Genomic DNA, 26,813 nt, shown 5'->3' with positions numbered 1-26,813 from the left:
CCTCTTCCCTCCCCTCTCCTTATCCCCCTCTTCCCTGTCTCTTCAGAAAAGGGGCGGCCTCTAATAGAAATCAACCTGCTTTGGCATGACAAGATGCAGTAGGATTAGGTGAATCTTCTTCTATTGAGGCTCGATAAGGCAGCCCAGTTAGGGGGAAGGAATCCAAAGGCAGGCCACAGAGTCAGAGACAGTCCCTGCCTGCTCCTGCTGTTCAGGATCCCAATGAAGACCAAGCTGCACAACTGTTTATATATAAGGGGCCTAGGTCCACCCTAATATTTTTTCATTTTTTTTTATTGAAAAGGGAAGTAAAAACACTTTGTGATAAAATTAAACATTTACATGGAAGTTATTTCAGATAAACACATTAAAATTGACAATTTTCATGGAAAATTAAAGAGTAAAGTGGTAGACATGTAAAACATTGCTAAATTAATTGAAATGTGACATAGAAACATTTTATGATAGAACTGAAGATTTACATGGAAAATATTTCTGATAAAATTGTAGAAATATGTACAAAAACATGTTAGAATTGAAGATTATCATGGAAAATTTTATATAGATATAGTAATGGTAGGCATAAAAGTATTAAGTTGATTGAAAGTGGAATTATAACATTTTCTGATAAACTTGAAGATTTACTTGGAAAATACTTCTGACAAAATTGAAGAAATATATAGAAAAAACATGTTAAAATTAAAGATTATGGAAATTATACAGATAAAATGATAAACATTAAGATAATTCTAAGCTGATTGGAGGTGGAATTATAAACATTTTCAGATAAAATTGAAGATTTATTTGGAAAATATTTCTGGTAAAATTCAAGAAATATATAGACAAACACATTAAAATTGACTATTTCATGGAAAATTTTACATATAAAATGGTAGATATAAAAACTCTAAATTAATTGAAGGTGGAATTAGAAACATTTGTGATAAAATCAAAGATTTGCATTGAAAACATTTCTGATAAAATAGAGGAAATATATAGAAAGACATTAAAATTGAAGATTATCATGAAAAATAATGCAGATAAAATGGTAGGCATAAAAACATTACTAAATTCATTAAAAGGGGAATTATAAACATTTTCTGACAAAATTGAAGATTTACATTTTTCATTTACAATTGAAGACAAATATTTCATTAGTCTATGTCTTTTTATAGGGGAATTGAGTCCATTGTTGTTAAAAGATATTAAGGAATAACTGTTGCTTCCTGTTACTTTTGTTGTTATTTTTATGTTTGTGTGGCTATCTTCTTTTAGGTTTGTTGGAAGAAGATTACTTTCTTTCTTTTTTTAGGGTGTAGATTCCTTCCCTCCTTGTGTTGGCATTTTCCACCAGTTATCCTTTGTAGGGCTGGATTTGTGGAGAGATATTGTGTAAATTTGGTTTTATCATGGAATATCTTGGTTTCTCAATCTATGATGATTGAGTTTTGCTGGGTATAGTAGCCTGGGCTGGCATTCGTGTTCTCTTAGGGTCTGTATGAGGTCTTCTAGCTTTCATCTTCTCTGGTGAGAAGTCTGGTGTGATTCTGATAGGTTCGTCTTTATAAGTTACTTGCCCCTTTTCCCTTAATGTTTTAATATTCTTTCTTTGTTTAGTGAATTTGGTGTTTTGATCATTATGTGCCAGGGGAACTTTCTGTTCTGGTCCAATCTGTTCGGAGTTCTGAAGGCTTCTTACATGTTCATGGGCATCTCTTTCTCTAGGTTAGGGAAGTTTTCTTCTATAATTTTTTTGAAGATATTTACTGGCCCTTTAAGGTGGAAATCTTTGCTCTCATCTATACCTATAATTCTTAGGTTTGGTCTTCTCATTGTGTCCTGGAGTTCCTGGATGTTTTCGGTTACCAGCTTTATGCATTTTGCATGTTCTTTGACTGTTGGGTCAATGTTTTCTTTGGTATCTTCAGAACCTGAAGTTCTTTCTTCTATCTCTTGTATTCTGTTGTTGATGTTTGCATCTATGACTCCTGAATTCTTTCCAAGGTTTTCTATCTACAGAGATGTCTCACTTTGTGATTTCTTTATTATTTCTACTTCCACTTTTAGATCCTGGATGGTTTTGTTCAGTTCCTTCAGTTGATTGTTTGTGTTTTCCTGTAATTCTTTAAGGGATTTTTGTGTTTCTTCTTTAAGGGCTTCTGCCTGTTGACCCATGATCTCCTGTATTTCTTTAAGGGAGTTACTTAAGTCTTTCTTGAATCCCTCTATCAGCATCATGAGATACGATTTTAAATTCAGCTCTTGCTTTTCTGGTGTGTTGGGGTATCTGGGACTTGCTGTGGTGGGAGAACTGGGTTTTGATGCTGCCATGTGGCCTTGGTTTCTGTTGGTAGGGCTCTTGTGCTTGCCTTTTGCCATCTGGTTATCTCTGGTGCTAGCTGGTATTGTTGTCTCTGGATGGAGTTTGTTTCTCCTGTGGGCCTGTAAGTCTGTGTCCTTACTCCTCTGAGATCAGAGGTGAAAGTGCTGCTGGGAGATCTCTCTCTCTTGGCTGGCTATGCACAGAAGACTGTGGAGTTTCCTGGCTCCCTAGTGCAAATGGTGCCGAATGTCCCTGCTGCTCCATATCTTTTCATTTTAAATTAAGTGTATGTGTATGCATTTGTGTATGGTTATATGCTTATGTGTGCAGGTGCTCACAGAAACTAGAAGAGGTGGTAGAATCTCCATGAAGTTGGAGTTACAGGTGGTTGAGAGCCACTGGATGTGAGAACTGGGAATCAAACTCAGGTTCCCTGCAAAAACAGCATGTGCTTTTCACCTTTGTGCCATCCTTGTAGCCTTTAGAATGTGTAGTCTGCGCTGCCCTTGAAGATATGATTGTCTTGCCTCTGCCTAGTCAGTGTATCCTCCCAGTATGTGCCATCACATTAACTATTTTGACTTTCAAGACTCCTACATTTAAAGCACTTGCTGGTACTGAGTAAGTCAGAGTGCTGAGTGACAAGGAGATTGTCCATGAGAACAGAAGTTTGAGGGACTAGGGGATGCAGATTGCCACTCCATTGATGGTCCCTTCATGAGATGGTATTCTAACAAACTGCGTATGCTAGTTAGCACCACAGGCTCCACCCCTGCTCCTTCCTGCTGACCTCCTCTCTGTGGATCTACACCATCTGAAGCTTCTTAAACAATCTGCACATTTCTTATAGGAAAATATGACCTCTGAATGCCTATTTGTAATACAGTAGATCCTAACAGAGGTGGTTAGTATCAATTACTAGACACCAGGGCAACAGTATTCTAAGAAAAACCAGTTGATACATAGACTAAGCTCTGTGGTTTGGTGTGTTCTGGATAGTGATTTTTATGTGTCAGCATGCTTCATTTATATAGATTCCAGCAGCCCATGCCATATCCTCACCTTTTCATCCTACAAGACAGCCTGCTATTAAAACTGGCTCCAGCCTAGTCAGCAGGGATCTAGCAGGGAATGAATGTTTAGAGGCCTCATACGAATCCATGGCAATTGGCAGATTAAAAAAAAAAGTAAATGAATATTATTGGGGATGAAGAGGCTGATGAGAAAGGTGAGTCAAACAACCTAAAAGAATGTGCTATCGGCATGAGGGTGTCACCTTCACATTGTCAGAAAAGGTTTCTCATCCAACCTGAATGAGGGTAAAGAGGGAGCCATGGAAGGATCTAAGGCAGAAATAGCAAGTGCTTGGAACATTCAAATCTTAAAAATAGCAAAAATGTCTGCATGTAAGAGTACTGTAAAAAAGGGGGGCTGGGCTTGAAGATTGGATGGTCAGATTGTAAAGGGTTTTTTGATCATGGAGAAGGAGGGGAGTTGCTAGACACATTTCTCTTGAGACAGTGTCACAGTTTGACACTCTGGAAGCAGGGAAGGTACAGCAGCAGGCTGGTGATGACTGTGGGTGACAGAGGTCAGGGGCCAGCAGCCAAGAAGATGACAAGCTGCTTTGAGGCAGAACAGAGAAGGCTTGACAGGTGATGTGGAAAGCCATATGCCTTGATTGGCCTATTGTAGGGTGTGAGGTAAAATCAAGAACTCCAGGGCTCCCTTGCTGAGTCTGTGAAACCAACCTTTTCTTTAAGGCCTTTGTCAAGTAGACAGCATCTAGTTGGAAAAGAATGTAGCTGAAAACCATTAGTATATAGGTAATATTTAAAGTGATGAGACTGGATAGTATTGTTTAAGGAAACTACCGTAGATAGAGAGGATGAAATCCTACAGTAAAATTATAAACAAGTGTCAATGTATGTCCAAGTTAAAATCTAAGCAAATATAGAAATTCGAAAATCTTATCATTGTAGACACTAGTAGATTGTGCTGATTGCACCCTATGGTGGACATTTTGATGACATTTCAATTGTTTAAACAGACAAGTTCAAAGTGAGTGCATGTACAGAAAAATTATGGCTGAATGCAAGAATGGTTCCAACCCACCGAAAAAAGAATCAGCTTGTGTTTGGTTGTAGGTTGAGTGGATGATAAATCTTCATGCATTCTTCCTCTCTTTGCTTTCAGAGAATGATGAAAACAGTGTTCTAGAATCAGTGTGTGAGTTCCTGTTCCCTCTTCTCTCCCCTCTTCATCCTGTGATAGTTGTGACCTCCACATATTTCTACTTTACCTTTAAAATAAGAAAACCCAGTGATACCTTATTTAACATTAGACATTATAACCCAGCCAGAGTTGTCCCCCATGTGAGGTTGTTTTTTTAAAGACAGGGTTCCACGTATCCCAGGATGACTTTGAACTTCTGATCCTCGTGCCTCTATTCCTTAAGATTCTAAGTGTTTCCTGTTATGTGTGGTTTATGTTGTACAGGCAATAGGATGCAGGGCCTTCTGTGTGCAACATGAGCAAACCCATCACTAACTAAGCTACATCCCCAGCTACCATCCAACCCTGTTCATTTCCAGTTAAAATTCACTTATGAATAAAAAAATACCATTCACACCATTCACACAATAAATACTAACTTCCCATAAATAAAAACCACAATAATTTATAGCCACAAAATTTATATTTTTTTCTAGGCAGTATCTAAGGGAGATTATAATGATTAATAGGTGAGATATGGTTAAAACCAGGAGTTTCTTGCCATAAAGGCTTGTACCCATTCTAGAATGAATGTAGAAATCCACTCACAAGACTTCTAGCAGTCAAAACTAAGGGAGAACAGGACTTGCTATAAGACTTATAGTGACCTGAAGAAAACATGGTTGCTGAGAAAGAAGGAGGTTCCTTAGTGAATGAGAAAGGATCTCCCTTCTTTCTTAAAAGAGGAACCAGATTCAAATAGGAGGAAACAACAGATCACAGGCCTCAGAAAACAATCTGGCCTGCCCCAGGCAGCACAAACCACTTAAACCTTTTTGGTAGGGACCCAACTGTAAGTTATGAATGTGCAGTTTTTGTAACAGTTGATTTGATTATGGGTAAAATTGAAGACCACCTATAGGATCAGCAAGAATCCATATGGCCGAGAAACATCTTTGTTGTAAGTTTCCGCCCTCACTAAGTTTTAGATGGTTCTTCGTGCTGGCCCAGAGATCAAGTTCACTATCCAGCAGAATATCTAGAGAACAGATATTTGGTATTGATGAAAAGCACAGCCTGGTCTGGTTTGATAATCCCTGAAAGGAGGCCAAAGGAAATGTCCTTTCATGGCCATCAGCCAAATAAAGGCTCTGTCTTTTCTAACTTAAAAATCCAAGTACTTATTTAAAAAAGCTTTAAAGCCAAGAAATGTGTTATTTGTAAGTCTACAAACTCATCCCAGTTTAAGGAGCCTAATATTAGCACCTTAGCTGCCTCTGCAGGGATTAACGATAGTTAAGCAACTCCCTTTTTTGAGTCCTCTAGACATGTTCCTTTCACACAGGAAAACATGGACCACAGCTCTGTAGCTTTATGTTACGGTCCGCCGCTGCACATCCGGGTAATGAGGTATGCACTGTCAACTTATAGTCCCTAGAACCTGGACAAATATTTTAGTTTATATTAGTGATGTCTCCAAGACACAGAAAATCCACCTGTTCTCTTTTTTCAAAGCCGCCCCAAGGAACACACAATCTTACCATTTCCCCAAATGCAGCAACTGACTTGTTATCACAGTCTCTCAGTCCTTCCTTACTGCACTCTCAAGTACTGCTCAATTCAGCTCTCCAGAGAGGGACTAGGATGGTACTCAGAAAGTGTTTTCCTGGAAGGTATATCTTCTCACATGATCATCTGGTACGCTGTTTGGGATTGTTTACTGATTGATACAGGCATGTTATGCTTAGGTCACGGTCCTGCCTCCATGCTATTTCAACATGGGGCCAGCCTTTCTCACACGCTCATGTTTGAATCAAGTGCCTTTTGTAGGTAGGGGTCCATGCTGTGAATGTTTATGAACATTCCTGTATGTGCCTCCACAGTGCCAGCTTAAATCACATTGCCATGCCTGCTTGTGCTACCAAAACCATGTCTGGGCATTGCTAGGCATCTTGTGGGACCCAACACACCTTTACCTGGGAATTATTCACCTAGAGAAACCAGACAGCATAATATACTTCTGGGCTTCAGTCTTTTCTCTGCAGAGAAGTTTCATGCTTAGACAAGAGAACTGCTCCAACTCATACTCGAAAGAGTGCCTTCTAGCATTCCAGTGTTTCAACTCAACCTGACTTTGTACAGCGTTGTCTCTTGCAAGGAGGTAATTTAGTTGTGTCTGCTTTCCTTTTCTTCGTAGGCACCAGAGCTCCTGCTCTTTTCTCACATGAACAGAAAACACTGATGAATATTTAATTCTGTATCAGATGGTTTTTATGAGAGTGTAGCTTCTCGGTCTCATGGGACTCAGGGCACAATGAACAGTGGGCACTGGGGGCGTCTAGCCAATGACAGTGGACTGTATCTGTGCACTGTGTCAGCAGCAGTACTGGCCTTTGTGTTGTCATATTAGCCCTCAGTCATGACATAGACACAGGAAAACAAAAGGAGAAAGGTATATTTAGTTCAAAGCAACTGTGAATACACGTGAATGTAAAGTGCCCCATGTCTACTAAGCACATTTGAATGACTCACTGAACTATTTGCAATCCAAGGATTGAGTGAAGGCTTTGTTCATCTCAGCAAAGCATGATGCCCCTGAACTGTATCCAGTTCCCAGTAAAACAATGTTTATAATTTAATGGAGAAAATGTAGTGAACTCTGATAAAAGCCAAGCCTATTTTCCACTGACATGAAATGACTGCCCAGAGATGTCCCCAAAGATCATAGTGACAGCTTTGTTTGTGCACATTTGCCGTTATCAGGTCAGTGAAAAAACTGGATGCAATCTACTCCAGTTGCAACAGTTTAAATAAAGGTATATGTTTATTAAAATGTCAGTCTCTCTTTGAGTAAGAACATTGAAAATCCATTTAAACCCAGTGGGTACCACTGACTTCAAAACCCAAGATACAATTTATGTATAGCTCAAGAAACCGATTTATTTGATAGATGGAAAATCAAATCAGTTTTAGACTTGAGCAGAAGTGGGAATATATTTTTCTCAGTTTGGAGAAAGCTGTGAAAATGGTGCATTCTGAAATAGCCACTCAACATTTTCTCCAAAGAGATTGTGGGTCAAAGCAATGTAGATGAGCAGGTATGGGTGTGTCTAGCTGCAGGTTCCTGGTGAGTCTAGCTTCAGGCTTCCTGGTGTGTCTAGCTTCAGGCTTCCTGGTGTGTCTAGCTGCAGGTTCCTGGTGTGTCTAGCTTCAGGCTTCCTGGTGTGTCTAGCTGCAGGTTCCTGGTATATCTAGCTGCAGGTTCCAGGCCTATTCGTTGGACTAGGATTCAAGCTGTCTTTGTATGCGGTACTGTGAACCAGGCAAGCATGAGCAAGCTTCTGGGCTGTTAAGCTCACCCTCTGGCTGTGGCCATGATTTCTCTTCCCAGATTCTGCTTCTCATCTCATTTTTCACCTTCCAAAACTTAGTGTGATGAAAAGAATAAGATACAACTTTGCTAACGTGTGTGTGTGTGTGTTTTTTTTTTAATTTCCAGAAGGCTTTGTTTGTTATTCCATTACAACTATAACAAAGTCAACAGTGGTAGCAGTCACCATTAGCAGTAGCATATGAGCTGGGGGCAAAGGCTTCAAAGCTATAACTAGAGGCAGCCACACCCTCCCCACCGCAGTGCCTACTGGCTTTGGGATAAGAGTAACAGAGCGTAACCTGTATGACTAGGGAGGAGCAGAGACCACATGTATGTATGATAGACACAGAGAGAGTGTTTCTATTTCACAAGATTGCAAGTTTCTAGGATTCAAAACTTCTCTCTATTACAAACTAGCTTATCCACTTATTTTAGAAGTCTGAACATGTTGATCTTATTGAACTCATGGTTCATGGGCTAGGTATGACACTATTTTGCCTATCTTTTGCTAGTGCCCTCGTGAAAGGCTGCCGCTGTCTGGAAATTGACTGCTGGGACGGAGCACAAAATGAACCCATCGTGTACCATGGTTACACTTTAACCAGCAAGCTCCTCTTCAAAACTGTTATCCAAGCAATAAACAAGTACGCCTTCGTGGTATGTGCATGTCTCCGAGGCCGGGATTGAAAGAGTTTACTGCTCCCAAATGCTGTACAGCATGGCCTTACCTTAAATCTGTGATATTTTACTTTGTAAGCTATGAGAGGTAGCAAAATCCATGTATTTAGTAGCTAAAGGTAGGTTTATCAAAGTGAAAGGTGGTGAGTGTTCACAGGACTTCTTGTTTCATCTTGTGTGTATGTGTTTGTGTGTGCTGAATTATGCGAAAAATGTATTTATTTCTCTTATTAACCCAAAGCTTGATATCCTGATCTAGACAACATGAGCCTTTTAAAAATATTTTACTTTTAAGACAAAAATAAAATAAGATGTGTCAACAATCCATCACCTCAATTGCTGACATTATTTTTTGCTGCAATAGTGATAATGCATAGTGTTCTGAGGGACACTTTAGGATTTAACCTGACTAATCCGTTACTTACAGATGTGACTACATTCAGTAGAATAAGTTCACTTTACAAGTCTAATCTGATTCTGGGCTGATTTTTGGTAATCTCTTATGAGATTTTAAAGGGACTTTTGCATATTTCTTGGCTCTATTTTTCCAAGCTTGCTAATTGCTTCAGATAGCACTTTCAGATAGTCTGTTTTGAAAATTTAACATAGCTGATTTCTTTCAAGTTGTAGCTGCTGTCAAGTCAAAGAGCTTTAACCCAAATTTCTTCAGGAATTACATAAAACATACACAAAAAGGAAACACAGAGGTTCAATAAATGCAGTGTTCCCTGTGACTATATCACCTCATCTGTAAAATATGAACCAGAAATCGCAACTTTATATTTATCTCTCATCCTTCACGTATATCAGAATTACTTTGCAGCTCGCTACATCATGCCCACTTGCAAAGATTTTCAGAACAAATGCTAGACTCTACCCTTGACTCACAGGCATCATGTGACTGGTTTTCTGTGCCCTCTGTCCCTAATTGCTTAGGGTTTTGTTTTGCTTTTTTGGTACATCTAATGTTCCTTGTACTCAATGTTCCATTTGCACCAAATGCTCTTCCTATATGTGTGTGACACCCATTAGGATACCTAGTTACTTGGGGTAACAAGGCAATAGGCACACTCTTAAAATCCAAAGTCCTCACAGAGATGTAAAAGTCTGAATTTTCTAAGACTCTAAACAACAGAGAGGAACAATTGGATAAGGCCATGGGCAGGTGACATGGTTTGGTGTTCAAATACGCCAGCCACCAAGCCTGACAAACTGAATTAGATCTTTGAACACACATGCGGAAGGAGAAAGCCAACTTTTCATGTTGTCCTCTAACCTCCACGCATGCACCACAGTAAGAATATGCATAAGCAAGTATGTGTGCGTACGCACGCTCAATACGTATAAAAGTAAAAATAGATCGACAAAGGACATTAAAATTATGACAGTTTCCCTGTTTTCAGGTGACATGGCAGTACATGTAAAGCTCTCCAAACCCCCATTCTATAAACAACTGAGAGCTAGTAAATGGATTCAGTAAATTTATAGAAAACAAAAATCTGAGTAAAAATTAATAACATTTTAAAATAAACAAATGACCTAACCAAAACTGAAATTTAAAGGGAAATCCCATTCATGATAAATAGCATATAATACTTGGGTGGTTGATGTGTGTGTGTGTGTGTGTGTGCATGAATATAAACCAAGCAAAATTATGCACAGGTATTAAAGTGTTGTAATGAGACCATTAATTTATAACTAAGCATACTTCCTGAACCTTTGGGGATCTTTCAATACCCAAAGTCTTCTAGGCAAGTTTTCTTCCTATAAAAACACGTTACAGCAGTTTCTATGGTGGTGTACACAGCTGCACTGTATTTTTTGGGAGGCAGGGCTGAGCACTGAAGATTGAACCCAGCGTCTTCTGCATGCTAGGCAAATATGCTATCGATGAGCTACATCTCCGGCTCTGTGTTTACTTCTTATTGAAGGACAAGGTCTCACTCAGTTGCCCAGGCTGGCCTTAGATTCTTTAGCACAGGCTAGCCTTGCATGTGGGATCTTCTTCCCTCAACCTCACGAGTAGCTGGCATTACAAAGCTAAGTCTCCAGGTTTGCCCTCAATTCCTTGCTAATGGGTGTATGCCATTTCTTTCTATGGACCTTATATAACTTATTGGGTGTTTCAGGCTTTGCTCACACTTTCAAGGCAAACAAGAATCGTTCTCCTTCCACAGGTTTTTAGGTTTTTAAAGTCTTCACTCTGTCAAATGCTGAGGTAATTTTCAGTTTAGAGCATGCTTATTTTGAAAAAAAAGGAAGTTGGAGATGAATTTTGAGATAAATGTTTAGACTATTTGCATTAGGAGAATTTAGAAGTTCTGATGAGTAACCATAGCAACGGTTCCTATTCTAGACATCTGATTACCCAGTGGTGCTGTCCTTAGAGAATCACTGCTCCCCTGGCCAGCAGGAAGTGATGGCCGACATTCTGCAGAGCACCTTTGGAGACTTCCTGCTCTCCGACATGCTTGACGAGTTTCCAGACAGACTGCCGTCTCCAGAGGTAACGCTTGGCAGGAGAAGCTCAGTGAAGGAACACACACACACACACACACACACACACACACACACACACACACACGGAAAGAAAAAGCAAAGCACAGAGCTTGGTTTTGATTATTTCATGTTTTGCTATGTGCTGCCCAAGGAATGTTCTGTTTTGCTGGTGAAGAAAGAAACATTTATAATCTAGTGGCTTTTGTTAATTGCAACTTGACAGAATCTAGAGTCATCTGGAAGGGAATACTCTGGGTATTCCCGTGGGGGTGATGGCCTTGCTTGTATTAACTAGTGTGGGATTGCTCATCTTAACCGTGAATGGCGCTTGGGCTTTCTAACCACCAAGACAAGCGGAGACCCAGTGTGCATGAGCTCTGTGCTCTCTGCTCCTGACCCCACGTGGTGGGTGCTGTGTGACCAGCTCCTGAGCTGCTGCTGCTGTGACCTTCCCCGCTGTGATGGACTGTAACATGGCCCTGTAGGCTGAGATAAATCCTTTCTCCTTTAAGTGGCCTTTGTCAAGATATTTTAGAACAGTAGCAGGAAAAGAAAAATAAAGGAGACATGTAAAGTCCACTTTTTGATCATGTACTTCATCACTTCATCCATGGGTCCAAACTATAAGCTAAAGGTTAAGAAAGAGGTGAGATGCTCAGGTTGTAAACAGAACCCATATTCAAGATATCAACAAACTGGTAGTAAGTTCTGTCCGCCCTTGTAAGTTAATCCCTATGGCTCTTCTCTGTCTCTGTTCTCTTCCTCCTGCTCCAGAGAACTGCACATTGGTCATCACAAATCGTCCTACTGATGGATACAAATGGGTCTGTCTCAGCATAAGTGTAGCCTGATTCCCCAACAACACGTAGGACCCGCTATCTCTTTGTTTCTTTTTTCTTTCCTTAAAATGCTCATGTCTATTTTGATAATTACTTTAGGCATGGGTGCAGTGTGATCTGTTCTCTCAAATTCGAAGATCTTACCACTTCCCTTAGTTTTCCTTGGCTGACACAGAACCCCCCACCCCACCCATGCCATCAAATAAACGAGCTTTCTTTTCTTCAAGTAGTACGTTCTAATAGTCAATACTTGAATTTTGGTGTACCTATAGTTTGGTAACAGCACTATTTTTGTGGTATTTGAATATTTTCCCTTATATCATTTGATTGAGTGAGGATTTTTTTTTTAATGACTGTGCTCATATGATAGAACTGAGACAGACAACAAAAATTAATTGATGAGTGGAAAAACCATGACTCTTATTCATCTGAAAAAAAATGCTCAAAGGCTAAGTATGTTCAGTTGTGGCAAAAGTTTAAGACTTGTTGCAAAATGTTGGGCACAAATCACCAAAGATGCAGCTCAGAGCCATGATTCAGTTCTGGAAAACTTTAAACAATTCTCTCTGAATACTGTCTTGTCTTCTATTAGCATGACTCTTTTTCCTTTCCTTTTTCTTTTGCTTCTCACTTCATAGCTTTCACTGATGGTTTGGCTTCCGTACTACAGTAGAGACACGCTCTCTGAGGAATCGATGAGTAATTAAAGATAACGCCCCCCCTTTTCATGCTGTGTTCAGTCTTCAGTGAGAAAGATAATTACCTGGGAAATTGCCACCTTAGCTTTGTTCCAGCCCTGTGATCTAAGATTTAAAAAGTTTTTATTAAAACTTTAACACCAAATCCATAGATCTCAACAAACTTCTAGACAATTAGGATACCCATTCTGAAGCTGTGGGGAGTCATGCTAGATTTTACCCTTTCACTATACAATATGTTTTTATTCCCTTATCCACCACCAAAAAGCATGAAAAACCCACAGCAGTGTCAAAACTAGGAAAGCAATTAGCTTTGCATCCTCATTCAGGATTCAGGTGTCCAGTAGAGAACTGGAAGGGGTAAATTCGATGCTATGAGGAAGAACTGAATCCAGTTAATGGATACTTGACGAAAGAAAGATCGTTTAAAACTTTGACTTCTAAATTGTGGAGTACATGCCCCAAATGTGTCCCTTTAGGAAGCTCCATCCGTGGTGCCCTTGACATGTGGGCTCTGAATACATTTTTGTAAACTGCATATTAGAGAGTAATATAAAGGCCATCATTAATGAAGAATCGAGATGTAGGGCTGATGGAAGGAAGGACGACTATTGTCTCCTTAGGGAGAAACTTGAGGGCATGTATTTCAGTGTTGGATGTAGCATAAATAGCAGGCACCAAAATATATTAATGAATTTTTGAAAGGTGTGGAAATAGTTGAGAAATGTATCAGAAGGCTTTGAATTCAGAGTGAATGACCATCCCTGATGGTGCTAAAGTCTGTCACATGTGTGATTTGATGGACCACAGATACAGAGTTGTTTACCACTAAAGAGGCTTTATAAGTTTTGAATGCAATCATAATAGATGTCAGACAGGCTGGTGGACATCTTCATTCACCTGATCCCACTGGTTGTTTTCATATTGGATGAGAGCATTATTTTTACTGCCAGAAGTTGTAACCATTTAACTTCAGTAGTTTGACAAATATTTCATTGCACCTTCCAACCTAGCTCAAATTTAGCAACTTCGGAAATATGGAAAAGATTAGAGTAAACCACCATCACGATAGATGTCTTTTAGAGTGAATTGTGGTCACTTGTTTTTAACGAGCACGAACAATGTTCCAGAACATGAGGACCTACCATACCTTGCTACTGTAGGTGAATTCCCAGGCTCAGCCCCATTTTCTCTTTATTGTATGTATGCATGTTGGGTTATTTCTCAAGTTCACAGAGATGACTTGCCTATACATCTGTCTCATTTCTGACTGATTTTTTTATAGGCACTAAAATTCAAAATATTAGTGAAAAACAAGAAAGTAGGAACCTTATCCCAAACCCGTGAGAGGTTGGGGACCGACAAAAAGGGAGAAGTGCTAGAGTGGGAAGAAGAGATCTATGAAAATGATGATGAAAACACAGTAAAGGAGCCAGAAACATGGGATGTCTTCCTATCAAGGGTCAAGGAGGAGAAGGAGGCGGACCCCTCAACACTGAGTGGAATAGCAGACGCCAAGAAAAGGGTGAGAACAAGTTTCCTGAGAAAAGTGATCCACATTTTCTAGTGCTCTTGGTGAAGATTTGGAATAATTTTACATAAGGGGTCAGCTTCCTCTTCATGAAGATCTGAGCCCAACTTAAAATCATACTTGGGAAGAAGTTTACAGTGGACAAGTGACATTTGAAATCTATCTCTTTTTGTAGCAGCCTTTCCTAAGATACTTTCACTGCAGGAGACATTTATTACAAGCTCTTGGCCACAGTACCATTTTACAGAGTAGAAATCACGCAGAGGTAATTTCTCTGCTTTGTATCAGAGACAGAAGCAACAGAGTCAGTGTCAATTCGGCACAGCATTAAATGGATTCATATTATTATGTTAAAATGCACCTATGATGTTACATGTCACTATCCAGTTTGTTGGGCAGAGGCGGGACCTTATTTTCTCATCAAATGAATAGTTCACTGAAAGGAATCTTAACTGAGAGATCACTTGATGTCTTTCCAACCAGGCAGACAGAGCTTTGTGCATCTTTGGTCCTATTTTTTCTATATTTGGGGAAGATTATTGCACAAAGCTTTGCATCCTTACAGGATCAAACACACTGTATCTAAGTGAGAAACATTTTGTTTTGCATCTCTGCCATGATTTTCCTGGTTGTATCAACTGCTGATGCTAGAGTGATCAGCTGTGATTGTGGAGACCTTCTGGCATGATTTGTATTTAAACACATAAAAGCCATACACGTCTAGGAAATCGTCTCCGTTTGTAGATTTTTCTTTTGACTATTAGTTTTCAAAGTATTTCCTGATAATCCTTTGTACCTCACCAGAATCCATTGAAACATCCTCTTCATCTCTAACTTTAATAATTTTTGTGATATTCTCTCTTTTGATCGGTTTGGACATAGGTTCGTTAAACTTGTTTATTATTTCAAAGAACCAACTTTTCATTTGATATGTCCAATGTGTTGATTTTTAGTTCTCACTTTTTCAAATTCTGTCTTTCAAGTCAACTGAATTATCAGTATTTTTTAGTTATAGATAATTTATAAACATTTCATTTTTATCTTTTAAAATATTTACTTTTTTGTAATTTAATACATGAACACAATGTGTTTAGATCACATCTACTTCATGTTTCCCTCCAGCTTCATTTATTGCCTCTACATACACTCCTCCCACATAATATTCTTCCTCCCTTCTCTTTCTTGCTTTCTCTTCTCCCCATCTTTTTTCCTTCTCTTCCTTCTCCTTCCTTCCTTCCTTCCTTCCTTCCTTCCTTCCTTCCTTCCTTCCTTCCTTCCTTCCTTTTATCCTCTTCTTTTTCTTTCTCTTCCTCCTCTTCTTTTTTTTTTAATATTTTTATTTTCTATATTCTTTGTTTACATTCCAAATGATTTCTCCTTTCCTAGATCCCCCCTCCCCATATGTCCCATAAACCTTCTTCTCTCCATCCCTTCTCCAATCACCTCCCTCCTTTTTCTCTGTCCTTATATTCCCTTCCCATGCTAGATCAATCCTTTCCAGGATCAGAACCCTCTCCATACTTCTTCATGGGAGTCATTTGTTATGCAATTTGTGCCTTGGGTATTCAGGGCTTCTGGGCTAATTAATATCCACTTATCAGAGATTGCATTCCATGTGTATTCTTTTGTGATTGTGTTACCTCATTTAGGATGATATTTTCCAGATCAAACCATTTGCCTAAAAATTTTGTGAATTCATTGTTTCTAATTGCTGAGTAGTATTCCATTTTGTAAATATACCACATTTTCTGTATCCATTCCTCCTTTGAGGGGCATCTGGGTTCTTTCCAGCTTCTGGATATTATAAATAAGGCTGCTATGAACATAATGGAGCATGTGTCTTTATTGCATGCCAGGGAATCCTTTGGGTATATGCCCAGGAGAGGTATAGCAGGGTCCTCTGGAAGTCTCATGTCCAGTTTTCTGAGGAACCTCCAGACTGATTTCCACAGTGGTTGTACCATCTTACAGCCCCACCAGCAGTGGAGGAGTGTTCCTCTTTCTCCGCATCCTTGCCAACACCTGCTGTCTCCTGAGTTTTTGACCTTAGCTATTCTGACTGGTGTAAGGTGAAATCTCAGGGTTGTTTTGATCTGCATTTCCCTAATGACTAATGATGTTGAGCACATCTTAAGGTGCCTCTCGGCCATCCGAATTTCTTCAGGTGAAAATTCTTTGTTAAGATCTGTACCCCATTTTTAATAGGGTTATTTGGTTCCCTGAGGTCTAACTTCTCGAGTTCTTTGTATATATTGGATATTAGCCCTCTATCAGATGTGGGGTTGGTGAATATCCTTTCCCAATTTGATGGTTGCCGTTTTGTCCTTTTAACAGTGTCCTTTGCCTTATAGAAACTTTGTAATTTTATGAGGTCTCATTTGTCAGTTCTTGATCTTAGAGCATAAGCTATTGGTGATCTGTTCAGGAACTTTCCCCCTGTGCCCATGTCCTCAAGGATCTTCCCCAGTTTCTTTTCTATTAGTTTCAGTGTGTCTGGTTTTATATGGAGGTCCTTGATCCACTTGGAGTGAAGTTTAGTACATGGAGATAAGAATGGATCAATTTGAATTCTTCTGCATGCTGACCTCCAATTGACCCAGCACCGTTTGTTGAAAAGGCTATCTTTTTTCCACTGGATGTTTTCAGCTCCTTTGTCGAAGATCAAGTGACCATAGGTGTGCAAATTCATTTCTGGATCTTCAATTCTATTCCATTGGTCCACTTGTCTGTCACTGTGCAGTTTTTAACACTATTGCTCTGTAGTATTGCTTGAAGTCAGGGATACTGATTCACCCAGAATTTCTTTTGTTGTTGAGAATAGTTTTAGCTATCCTGGGTTTCTTGTTATTCCAGATGAATTTGAGAATTGCTTTTTCTAACTCTGTGAAGAACTGATTTGGGATTTTGATGGGGATTGCATTGAATCTGTAGATTGCTTTTGGCAAGACGGCCATTTTCACTATATCAATCCTGCCAATCTATATGAGCATGGCAGATTTTTTCATTTTCTGAGGTCTTCTTCGATTTCCTTCTTCAAAGACCTGAAGTTCTTGTCATATAGATCTTTCACTTGTTTGGTTAGAGTCACACCAAGATACTTTATATTGTTTGTGGCTATTTTGAAGGGTGTCGTTTCCCTAACTTCTTTCTCAGCCTGCTTATCCTTTGAATATAGGAAGGCAACCGATTTGCTTGAGTTGATTTTATAACCAGCCACTCTGCTGAAGTTGTTTATCAGCTGTAGGAGTTCTCTGGTGGAGGTTTTTGGGTCACTTAAGTAGACTATCATGTCATCTGCAAATAGTGATAATTTTACTTCTTCCTTTCCAATTTGTATCCCCTTGACCTCCTTATGTTGTCTAATTACTCTAGCTAGAACTTCAAGTACTATATTGAAAAGATATGGAGAGAGAGGACAGCCTTGTCTAGTCCCTGATTTCAGTGGGATTGCTTCAAGTTTCTCTCCATTTAGTTTGATGTTGGCTACCGGTTTGCTGTATATTGCTTTGACGATGTTTAGGAATGGGCCTTGAATTCCTGTTCTTTCCAATACTTTTAGCATGAAAGGATGCTGGATTTTGTCAAATGCTTTTTCTGCATCTAATGAGATGATCATATGGTTTTTTTCTTTGAGTTTGTTTATGTAGTGGATAGCATTGATGGATTTCCTTATATTGAACCATCCCTGCATCCCTGGCATGAAGCCTACTTGATCATGGTGGATGATCGTTTTGATGTGTTCTTGGATTCGGTTAGCAAGAATTTTATTAAGTATTTTTGCATCAATATTCATAAGAGAAATTGGCCTGAAGTTCTCTTTCTTTGTTGGTTCTTTGTGTGGTTTTGGTATCAGCGTAATTGTGGCTTCATAGAATGAGTTGGGTAGAGTTCCTTCTGTTTCTATTTTGTGGAATAGTTTGAAGAGTATTGGTGTTAGGTCTTCTATGAAGGTCTGATAGAACTCTGCACTGAAGCCATCTGTTCCCGTGCTTTTTTTGGGTTGGAGACTTTCTATGACCCTTTTTATTTCTTCAGGTGTTATGGGACTGTTTAGATGATCTATTTGATCCCAATTTAGTTTTGGTGTCTGATATCTGTCTAGGAAACTGTCCATTTCCTCCAGATTCTCCAGTTGTGTTGAGTACAGGCTTTTGTAGTAGGATCTAATGATTTTTTGAATTTCCTCAGTTTCTGTTGTTATATCTCCCTTTTCATTTCTAAGTTTGTTAATCCGGATACTGTCTCTGTGCCCTTTGGGTAGTCTGGCTAAGGGTTTATGTATCTTGTTGATTTTCTCAAAGAACCAACTCCTGGTTTTGTTGATTCTTTGTATGGTTCTCTTTGTTTCTACTTGATTGATTGAGATGGGTGAGATAAGAAAAGCTAGGGGAATCCATGTGACACAAAAATGGAGGAGGGTAGAACTGGAATCAGCCAGTGGGATCATGGAGAGGGTGGTGGGAAAAATGGATGGATCAAAGGAAAGTGTAAAGAGCTGTAAGAGTTAGGATGTTATGAAGAAACCTATCACATATGTACTAGCATCAACTATTCACATGCACTATAAGCATGAACAAGGGATGTTTTTCACAAACCCGAGATATGGCTGAGGGAAATACAGTAGAAGAGCAAGTGTCTACTACACAATAAAGATTATCCCAAAATGTCAGAAGAAACTGGAAACATCTTCATGGCTACAATTCTTAAATTTGTAAAATTTATTAGAATAAGCTAAGATCTTTGGAGGCCGAGAAAATACTAAAAATTACTATTCTCAAATCTTAACACATAAACTAGATTTTTAGGCCAGTCTAGTGCTTATAATCAATAAATACTCTGGACATAAAAATGACCACATTGACTTAGCCCAAATTGTTTTGGGGGAGATAACCTTAAGAAAAACTGAAGTGATCTATTTAAAAGTATTTTTTTTATTATAAAAGGAAAATTTGGAAAATGTGAAATGTGAAATCACTACATTTTCTTATTTTTAGATCAGGAAGCTAAGAATAGCTCTGGCCTTATCTGATCTTGTCATTTATACTAAGGCTGAGAAGTTCCGAAGCTTCCAATATTCAAGAGTCTATCAGCAATTTAATGAGACCAATTCTATTGAAGAGACTCGAGCTCGAAAACTTTCAAAATTGAGAGGTAAATGCTTACAACTCCAAAGGATGAAGTATTTAAATCAGTTCTATTCACTGCTAAGAGGTTAACATGTGTTGGAGGTATTTATGAATGTATATTCTTATTAAATTTCAATCCACTTAATATAATTTAGAGTTACATTATATTCTTAATATTTATGTAAAAATTCTTAATATCTATATTCTGAAATCCATAAAACAATATATTTTTAAATTGTATTAAGTTGTATATCAAAAATCTTTCCTATTAAGTGCTTTAAAATTTTTTTAGACATGGTATAATTATGTAGACCAGACTAGGCTTGAACTTAAAGAGCACTGAGGTTAAAGATGTGCACCATCATCCTTGTTTAATTGCCTTAAAGAAGGTCATGGCATTTTGATTGAGAGTATAAGTTATGGAACCATCTGTGGGCAACCTGTGGTGGACAGGTCATATTAGAGTGATGGGTTACAGGGCCTAGTGGCAGGATGAGTCTGTGGCAAAATACTTGGATCTTCCCCGGAAGAAAGTGTAAGCAGAAACAGATTACAATCTCATTGTGGCCTGGGCCACTGTGTGCTTTGGAAATGTGCCTTTCACAGCAATCTATTGAATGGGGTGGAATGAATTAATTGAGTGGAATGGAATATTGTATTGTAGGCAACAAGAAGGAATACTTTACAAAGCCTTAGGGTGGAGGAGGAAGAGGAGAAGGAGGAGGAGAAGGAGGAGAGAGAGAGAAAGAGAGAGAGAAGAGGAGAGAAGAGAGTAGGAGAGGAGAGATAGAGGAGAGAGGGAGAGAGAGGAGCAGGGAGACTGGTGTGTATATGTGTATGTGGATACATGGATTTGTTATCACGCAGTATCCACATAAAGACATCAGGCCCTATTCTGTCACTGTCTGCTGTATTCCCTGGAGATGAGGCAGGCAGCAAGCCTCACTGATCCACACCCCTCCCTGCCCTGTGACAGTGTTGAGGTTACAGGTTCATGTAGACATGCTGGGTGTGATGGTTTGTAGGTGCTTGACCCAGGGAGTGGCACTATTAGGAGGTGTGGCCCTCTTTGAGTCGGTGTGCTCTGTGGGTGTGGGTTTAAGACCTCATCCTAGCTGCCTGGAAGTCAGTCTTCTACTTGCAGCCTTCAGATGAAGATGTAGAACTCTCAGTTCTGCCTGCACCATGTCTGCCTAGATGCTGCCATGCTCCCATGTTGACGATAATGGGCTCAATCTCTGAACCTGTAAGCTAGACCCAATGAAATGTTTTTCTTTGTAAGACTTGCCTTGGTCACAGTGTCTGTTCACAGCAGTAAAACTCTATCTAAGACACTGGTTTTTTATGTAAGTATTGGGGATCTAAACTAGGTCCGCATGTTTGTTCAGTGGTAACTCTTACCTGCTGAGCCATCTCTCAACCTTGGGTTGTGTGCATTTCTTACTGCACAGTACAGCCAAGAGAGACTGAATGACCTGCTTTGCTAAGCTGGCATCTGACACCTCAAAATGTCAGGTAGCCTTTTAGATTCATGAGAACAGGAGCACTATGCACAGTGGGAGTAATCACCACTTTCTTACCTCTACTATGTTAAACACACACAAGCAATTTTAAAAAGTGATTAGGAGAGCTGCCCCAGCCATTGTGCACGGTGCCACTGTGTCTTGAAGAGGGTAGACTGTTTTTCTTGTGCCAGAAGTCATTGATAGTGAATAATTAATGATGGTAACAAAGATTCAACTGCACAGACACCTCGTATTAGTACACTCATCATCATAAACATCCCAAAAATATAATAATCTTGGAATGTCACCAAAATGATATGATTCATACATTATCGCAGTTGAGTGTAAAACAAGTGACAGCCAGTAAAAGGGAATAAGTAATGCAAGTCCATTGGAAAATTAGCATATAAATAGAAAGGGATTGAAAGACACACCATCCAGTTATTGGTAATTCTTAATTGAGTGCTGAGATCACACATAGCTTTATTCTCTCTCTCTCTCTCTCTCTCTCTCTCTCTCTCTCTCTCTCTCTCTCTCTCTCGTTTGTTTGAGTTCCACATGTTTCTAGAAAGAACATGAAGGGAATTTGTAATAAATTGTGTGTGGTTTCTGGAGCTAAGGTTCAGAGGCAACATGTTTAACTACTGTTCTCATGGCTGGGACTAAATATCCTATAAACAGCAACTTCTGGAAGGAAGCCACAGTGGCTTACAGTCTGAGGGCACACAGTCCTTCCTGGCTGGGAAGCTCCATGGTAGTGGGGGAAGGAGGCAGTGTTTGGTCACACCTCTTTAGATAAGGAAGGAAGAGATACAGAAGCTTGTGATCAATTGCTTTTCTTATTTCTCCCTTTTATTAACAATGCAAGGATCTAGCCCACGATATGATGCCACCCACACTGAGGGAGCCTTTCTCAGTTAATCCTCCATAGAAATACCCTCACAGACACATGTGTAAGTGTGCCTCATGGATTCTGGGTATTTCTTAATCCAATCAGGTTGATACTCGAAATTTTCTATAATAGAGACCTTAGCGGCAATTCATGTTTCATATGTAGATGGTTAAACTCAAGGTCCCAAGTGTGCATGTTTTGCCTACGGATAGACTTCTGTACAGTACAGAAGGGAACATGATTTCACAAGAACATTTGGAATTTAAATTAGCAATGCTTTTTAAAGAATACTGTTTAGGACAGGAGCAAAGGATTTCATCCCAGTACCAAATACTGTGAGCTTTACCCAGCCATCACTTTTCTCAAGATTGCTTGTCATACTGTCAGGAACGACTGTGGCAATGGGATCAGCTCAGTGAAAGGAGAAACCGCTTGAAGAAAACATGGTATCTGTGCTAAAAAAAAAATCTAAAGGGACGTCAGTCAAATGGTGAAGGAATCAAATTAGTTTTAAATTCCAAATCACTTTGAATATAGACAAACAAAAATACACAAAATGCATATGGATTACATGTGTATGCTTATGTACATGTTATAAGCAAATGAATAGCTCAGCAAAAGGGTGGGGCACTCTCACAGAGGCAGGGGGAGGGAGAAGACAGTGGGGGGCTTGTGGAGGGGAAACTGGGACAGGGGATAACATTTGAAATGTAAATAAATAAAATAATCAATAAAAACAGATAAAACTGTTGGGAAGTAGTGAAATTGGCAATAGAGGGTTGAAAGCAAAGATTGGAAGCACTTGAGGGAAAGGTGCTGAGCCAGAGGTTTGGGAGCTAAGCCAGATAACTCAAGGGTTCCTTTCAATCTGTGAAATGATCACCAAATTAATTTAACTAGAAACATGTAGCTTCATATGACTTCCATGCAGGTGCATCTTAATATGAAAATTATGGTTAAAAATTGGTGAATATGTTACATAAAAAGATTTTATTTTGGAATTGTGTGTGATCTTATGTTAATTTGGAAGTGTGATAGTGAAATAGTTGAAGTAAATAATGAGGGTACACTTAAGTTGCTCCACAAAATAATTATAAAATATTATGAATCATTTTCTAAGCATAAATGCATGGGTTCTCTTTTATTTTGTGATTGATAAATATTCTTGCCAAGGTCATGTATAGAATTATTTCACATATGTGAGTAATATACAAAAATATCTTGTTTTGTTAACTACAAATGCTTCAAACATTTTTTATTACTTTTTTCTCTTTGTAGTCCATGAGTTTATTTTCCACACCGCTGCATTCATCACCAGAATATACCCCAAAGTAATGAGAGCAGACTCTTCTAATTTTAACCCTCAAGAGTTTTGGAATGTAGGCTGTCAGATGGGTATGTTATGCAGGGTAATAACCTATCTGCAAATGTAAGTAGAAACAAATTCTTTGTGTGAGTTAGTGAACATTACTGGAAACATTTTGGTCCTGGAAGTGGGTTCAAGCACTCATGGTAAATCACTGGTGTTTAGAGCTAAAGTTTCCTCAAATACCTGGAGAGGGCAGATGTAGGTGAAGATTGGAAAGCCTAGACTAATTCACAAGGACTAGATATTGGAATATGTGTGCTTGAGGGAGAGGGATACTGGATGGATAGGAGGGGGAATGAAGATCAAGTTCCTCACTTGAGCTAGGCCCAAGTCTTCTTCAAGCCAAGTGCCCTTCATCAGTTCAAACTTACACGAGCTTTGGCGTTCAAAGTCTCAGGTGAATAGGGTCCATATTCTCCTTGATGCTAACCATAGAGCAGGTATAGCATCAATACCAACCAATCAGGTCAGGGGCTCATTTTTCATCACCTGGACTGAGGAGTGGCTTACATATAGGTCTGAGGAGATGCGGAGTAGGATCGGGTGGGATAGGGAGGACTTGAGGGAGGACTTATATCAAGACCAGGCACTCTATAGATCAATTTCTTGCCTTCTCAGGGAATATATCTACCTCTTGGGCCTGGATATTTGTGATGTAGTTGATGCCTTCTCTTTAACCTAAGGCCTTACACAAGTTAAACCAACACACACTTTATTCCTGATTTACAGCCCCAGCCCTATTTTCTTTATCTTTATACTCCTTGCATATTATCTGACATGTGGACTGCTTTTCTGTAATCCATACTGAATGCCACTTTCATTTTTTTTTATTCCAAATTCTAGAGTAGATGGATATCATTGAGCATACCTGTAATCTCAGCACTAGGGAAAGGGAGGCAAGGGCTTCAGGAGTTCAAGGTCTTCTTCCCTTCTATGGAGAGTTTGAGGCTTCCATTTGGGCTACCCTGTTTTGAAAACTAGCCCACCAACCAACAACTATATAATAATTTAATTTACAAATGAAATGATACAGTTCACAGAAATGCAGTAACATGAGCAAGTGTCTTAGTGAGGGTTTCTATTGCTGTGGAGAGATACCATGACTCCTCCAACTCTTACAAAAGAAAGCATTTAATAGGGGATGGCTTACAGTTCAGAGGTTTCGTCCATTATCATCATCACGGGAAGCATGACTGCATCCAAGCAGATATGATCAGAGGTAGCTGAGAGTTCAACATCTGGATCCTCAGGCATTAGGAAGAGAGAGAGAGAGAGACACTGGGCCTGGCCTTGAGTATCGGAAACATCAACATCCACCTAACTAGTGACACAGCTCCTCCAACAAGGCTACACCAATTCCACCAAGACCACAACTTCTAGCAGTTGCCCCTCCCTGTGGGCCTATGGTGACCATTTTTATTCAAACCACCATGACAAGACAGCAATAACATACTTTAAAAAAACATAGATTATTAGGTAAATGACCCATCTTTTTAGAAAACATAAAGATAGGCAGTATTTAAGGATTTTGACACATCACCGAACTCAACTATGCTACTTATTTCCTAACAATGTCAACATACTTCTTCATCACAGTGGCTTTGAATTTTCAAACCCCTGGAATGCCAATGGATTTGCAAAATGGGAAATTTTTGGATAATGGAGGCTCTGGGTATGTTTTGAAGCCAGACATCCTTAGAGACACAACTCTGGGCTTTAACCCAAACGAACCGGAAAAAGATGGCCATCCAATTACCCTCACAATCCGAGTAAGATTAATGGCTTGTTCTATTTGCTGGTTTTTAAGTAAACTAGATAGCGTATGTTAATATTTCAATTCTACCGATCAGCTCTAATGCCCTTTAAATTCCTGTTAATCTTTTTAGACACAATTAATAGGGGCCGTTTTAGCATCTTTCTCTGTGTCTGAAAATGTTCTTTGTGTGCATTTTCACATGAATGATTTTCTGCAAGTGAATGGAAATCTTGAAGCTAAAACCTTATCCTCAGAGAGATCTATTTATATCACTCCGTTGTATTTCACCATTTAGCACTGTGATGGAATGGTTTGAGTTCAGCCTGCTGATGACCTTGAGGACATGACACTCATTGTCCCTTACCTGTAAAGAATTTCAGCAGCAAATTCTCAGAGTTATTTCTTACTCATTAATTTCTTACTTTTGGAGTGCAGCCTTCTTTCCCTGCTATGTCTCTGAACTCTGTCTAATTGCATATAAAGTTATGGGTATACGTTCTCCTGTATTTATTATCCATGTCTATTAATATGTTATAAGCTTAGAATGTTCTCATTTTACCCCTGGAATTTGTGAGAGGTTTTAACACTTCTTCCATGTAATGATTCAAAATCTATATTTAATTTTTAAAATTGATTTGTGTGTGTGTGTGTGTGTGTGTGTGTGTGTGTGTGTGTGTGTGTGTGTGTGCAGATACCTGTGGAGTCCAGAAGAGGGCGTATGATCCCTCTGGAGCTGGAGGAGCAGATGACTGCGAGCTGCCCATTGTGGGATAACAGTGCATGCTCTCAGCTGCTGAGCCATCTTCTCAGACCCCAGTGTTTGGTTTTATTTTCACTTTAATATAGAGGCGCATTTGTCTGCTGCGCGTTTGGTCTCTGATTGCTGATCACCCCATGTGGCTCCCTCCTTATTTCTATCTTCACCCCACTCCTCCTACTCCCCCCACCTCGTTCTTTCATCTCTTGCTTTATTGCTTCCTGTACAAGTAAGTTCATTATAACAAAAGAGGCTCTCTCCATTAGCACAGGCCTTTCTTCTTTCTCTGTGACCTAAATAAAACGCTTATTTACTTTTAAAAATGTCACCGAGCCTTTAGAAAAGGTCTGGCTGATTTTTTTTTTTCTTCTCCACTTAATTACAAGCCACTGCCTCTGGCTGCACCTCCACCCATATTGACTGCAACTGGAGGATTTGTTTGCTAATGAACTGCACAGGCCTGGCCTCTTTGGTCTCCTCCTTCTGTTCAACTAGTTGCTCCTACAACCCTCTCAGCACCATCTCGGTTGTTCTTTTGGGATCTGAGTCAGTGATCTTGCTGTTTCTAGTCACATGTTCTATGCTGCTGCCTAGCAGAGGTCTGGGAGTCTGTCAGCTCCTGAGTGGGCATCTTGGTTTTCCGTTCTGACGGGTGATGCTAGAAACCCCATCTCCAGAATATGCTTCATTTACAAGCTCTGTCTCATTTTGTCTACTATTGTCATAACACTACTGGGCTTGGGAGCCTTTTCTTACCTGCTTCAGGCCCTAGTCATTTAGTATCAGTGAAGAATGAGAATTTATGAGTTATTTTCTAGAAATAAAATTTTTGGCTTGTGCAATTAATTAATTAACAATATAATCATTGCCCTTTCTCAGTCTCCTCTTAGAATTCCTCACTCCATTTCTCTTTCCTCCTGTCCCTGAGGGGGGATGCTCCCTGCCAACCCGGTTCCTCCACTGCTGGTGGGATTGCAAGCTGGTACAACCACTCTGGAAAGCATTCTGGCAGTTCCTCAGAAAACTAGGCGTGACACTTCCGGTGAACTCTGCTAGACCACTCCTGGGCGTATACCCAGTGGATTCCCCACATGCTCCACTATGTTCATAGCGGCCTTATTTATAATAGCCAGAAGCTGGAAAGAACCCAGATGTCCCTCAATGGAGGAATGGATACAGAAAATGTGGTATATTTACACAATGGAATTCTACTTAGCAATTAAAAACAGTGAATTCATGAAATTCTTAGGCAA

General features: G+C 39.5%; 1 protein-coding gene across 1 annotated transcript in view; it reads left to right on the top strand.

Moving 5' to 3' along the window:
• Nucleotides 1-26,813, top strand: part of Plcz1 (phospholipase C zeta 1) — a 63,799-nt gene that overhangs the window by 20,631 nt on the left and 16,355 nt on the right. Inside the window, exons 5-10 of the mRNA XM_052172752.1 lie at nucleotides 8,423-8,567; nucleotides 10,945-11,094; nucleotides 13,910-14,149; nucleotides 19,150-19,306; nucleotides 22,957-23,073; nucleotides 24,644-24,816. Of these exons, the coding sequence (XP_052028712.1) occupies nucleotides 8,423-8,567; nucleotides 10,945-11,094; nucleotides 13,910-14,149; nucleotides 19,150-19,306; nucleotides 22,957-23,073; nucleotides 24,644-24,816 (982 nt within the window). The remainder of the gene's footprint in view (nucleotides 1-8,422; nucleotides 8,568-10,944; nucleotides 11,095-13,909; nucleotides 14,150-19,149; nucleotides 19,307-22,956; nucleotides 23,074-24,643; nucleotides 24,817-26,813) is intronic.

Source organism: Apodemus sylvaticus, chromosome 2 (assembly GCF_947179515.1).
Source record: "Apodemus sylvaticus chromosome 2, mApoSyl1.1, whole genome shotgun sequence".
Taxonomy (NCBI): Eukaryota; Metazoa; Chordata; class Mammalia; order Rodentia; family Muridae; genus Apodemus; species Apodemus sylvaticus.
This window is presented reverse-complemented; position numbering and strand designations above follow the sequence as displayed.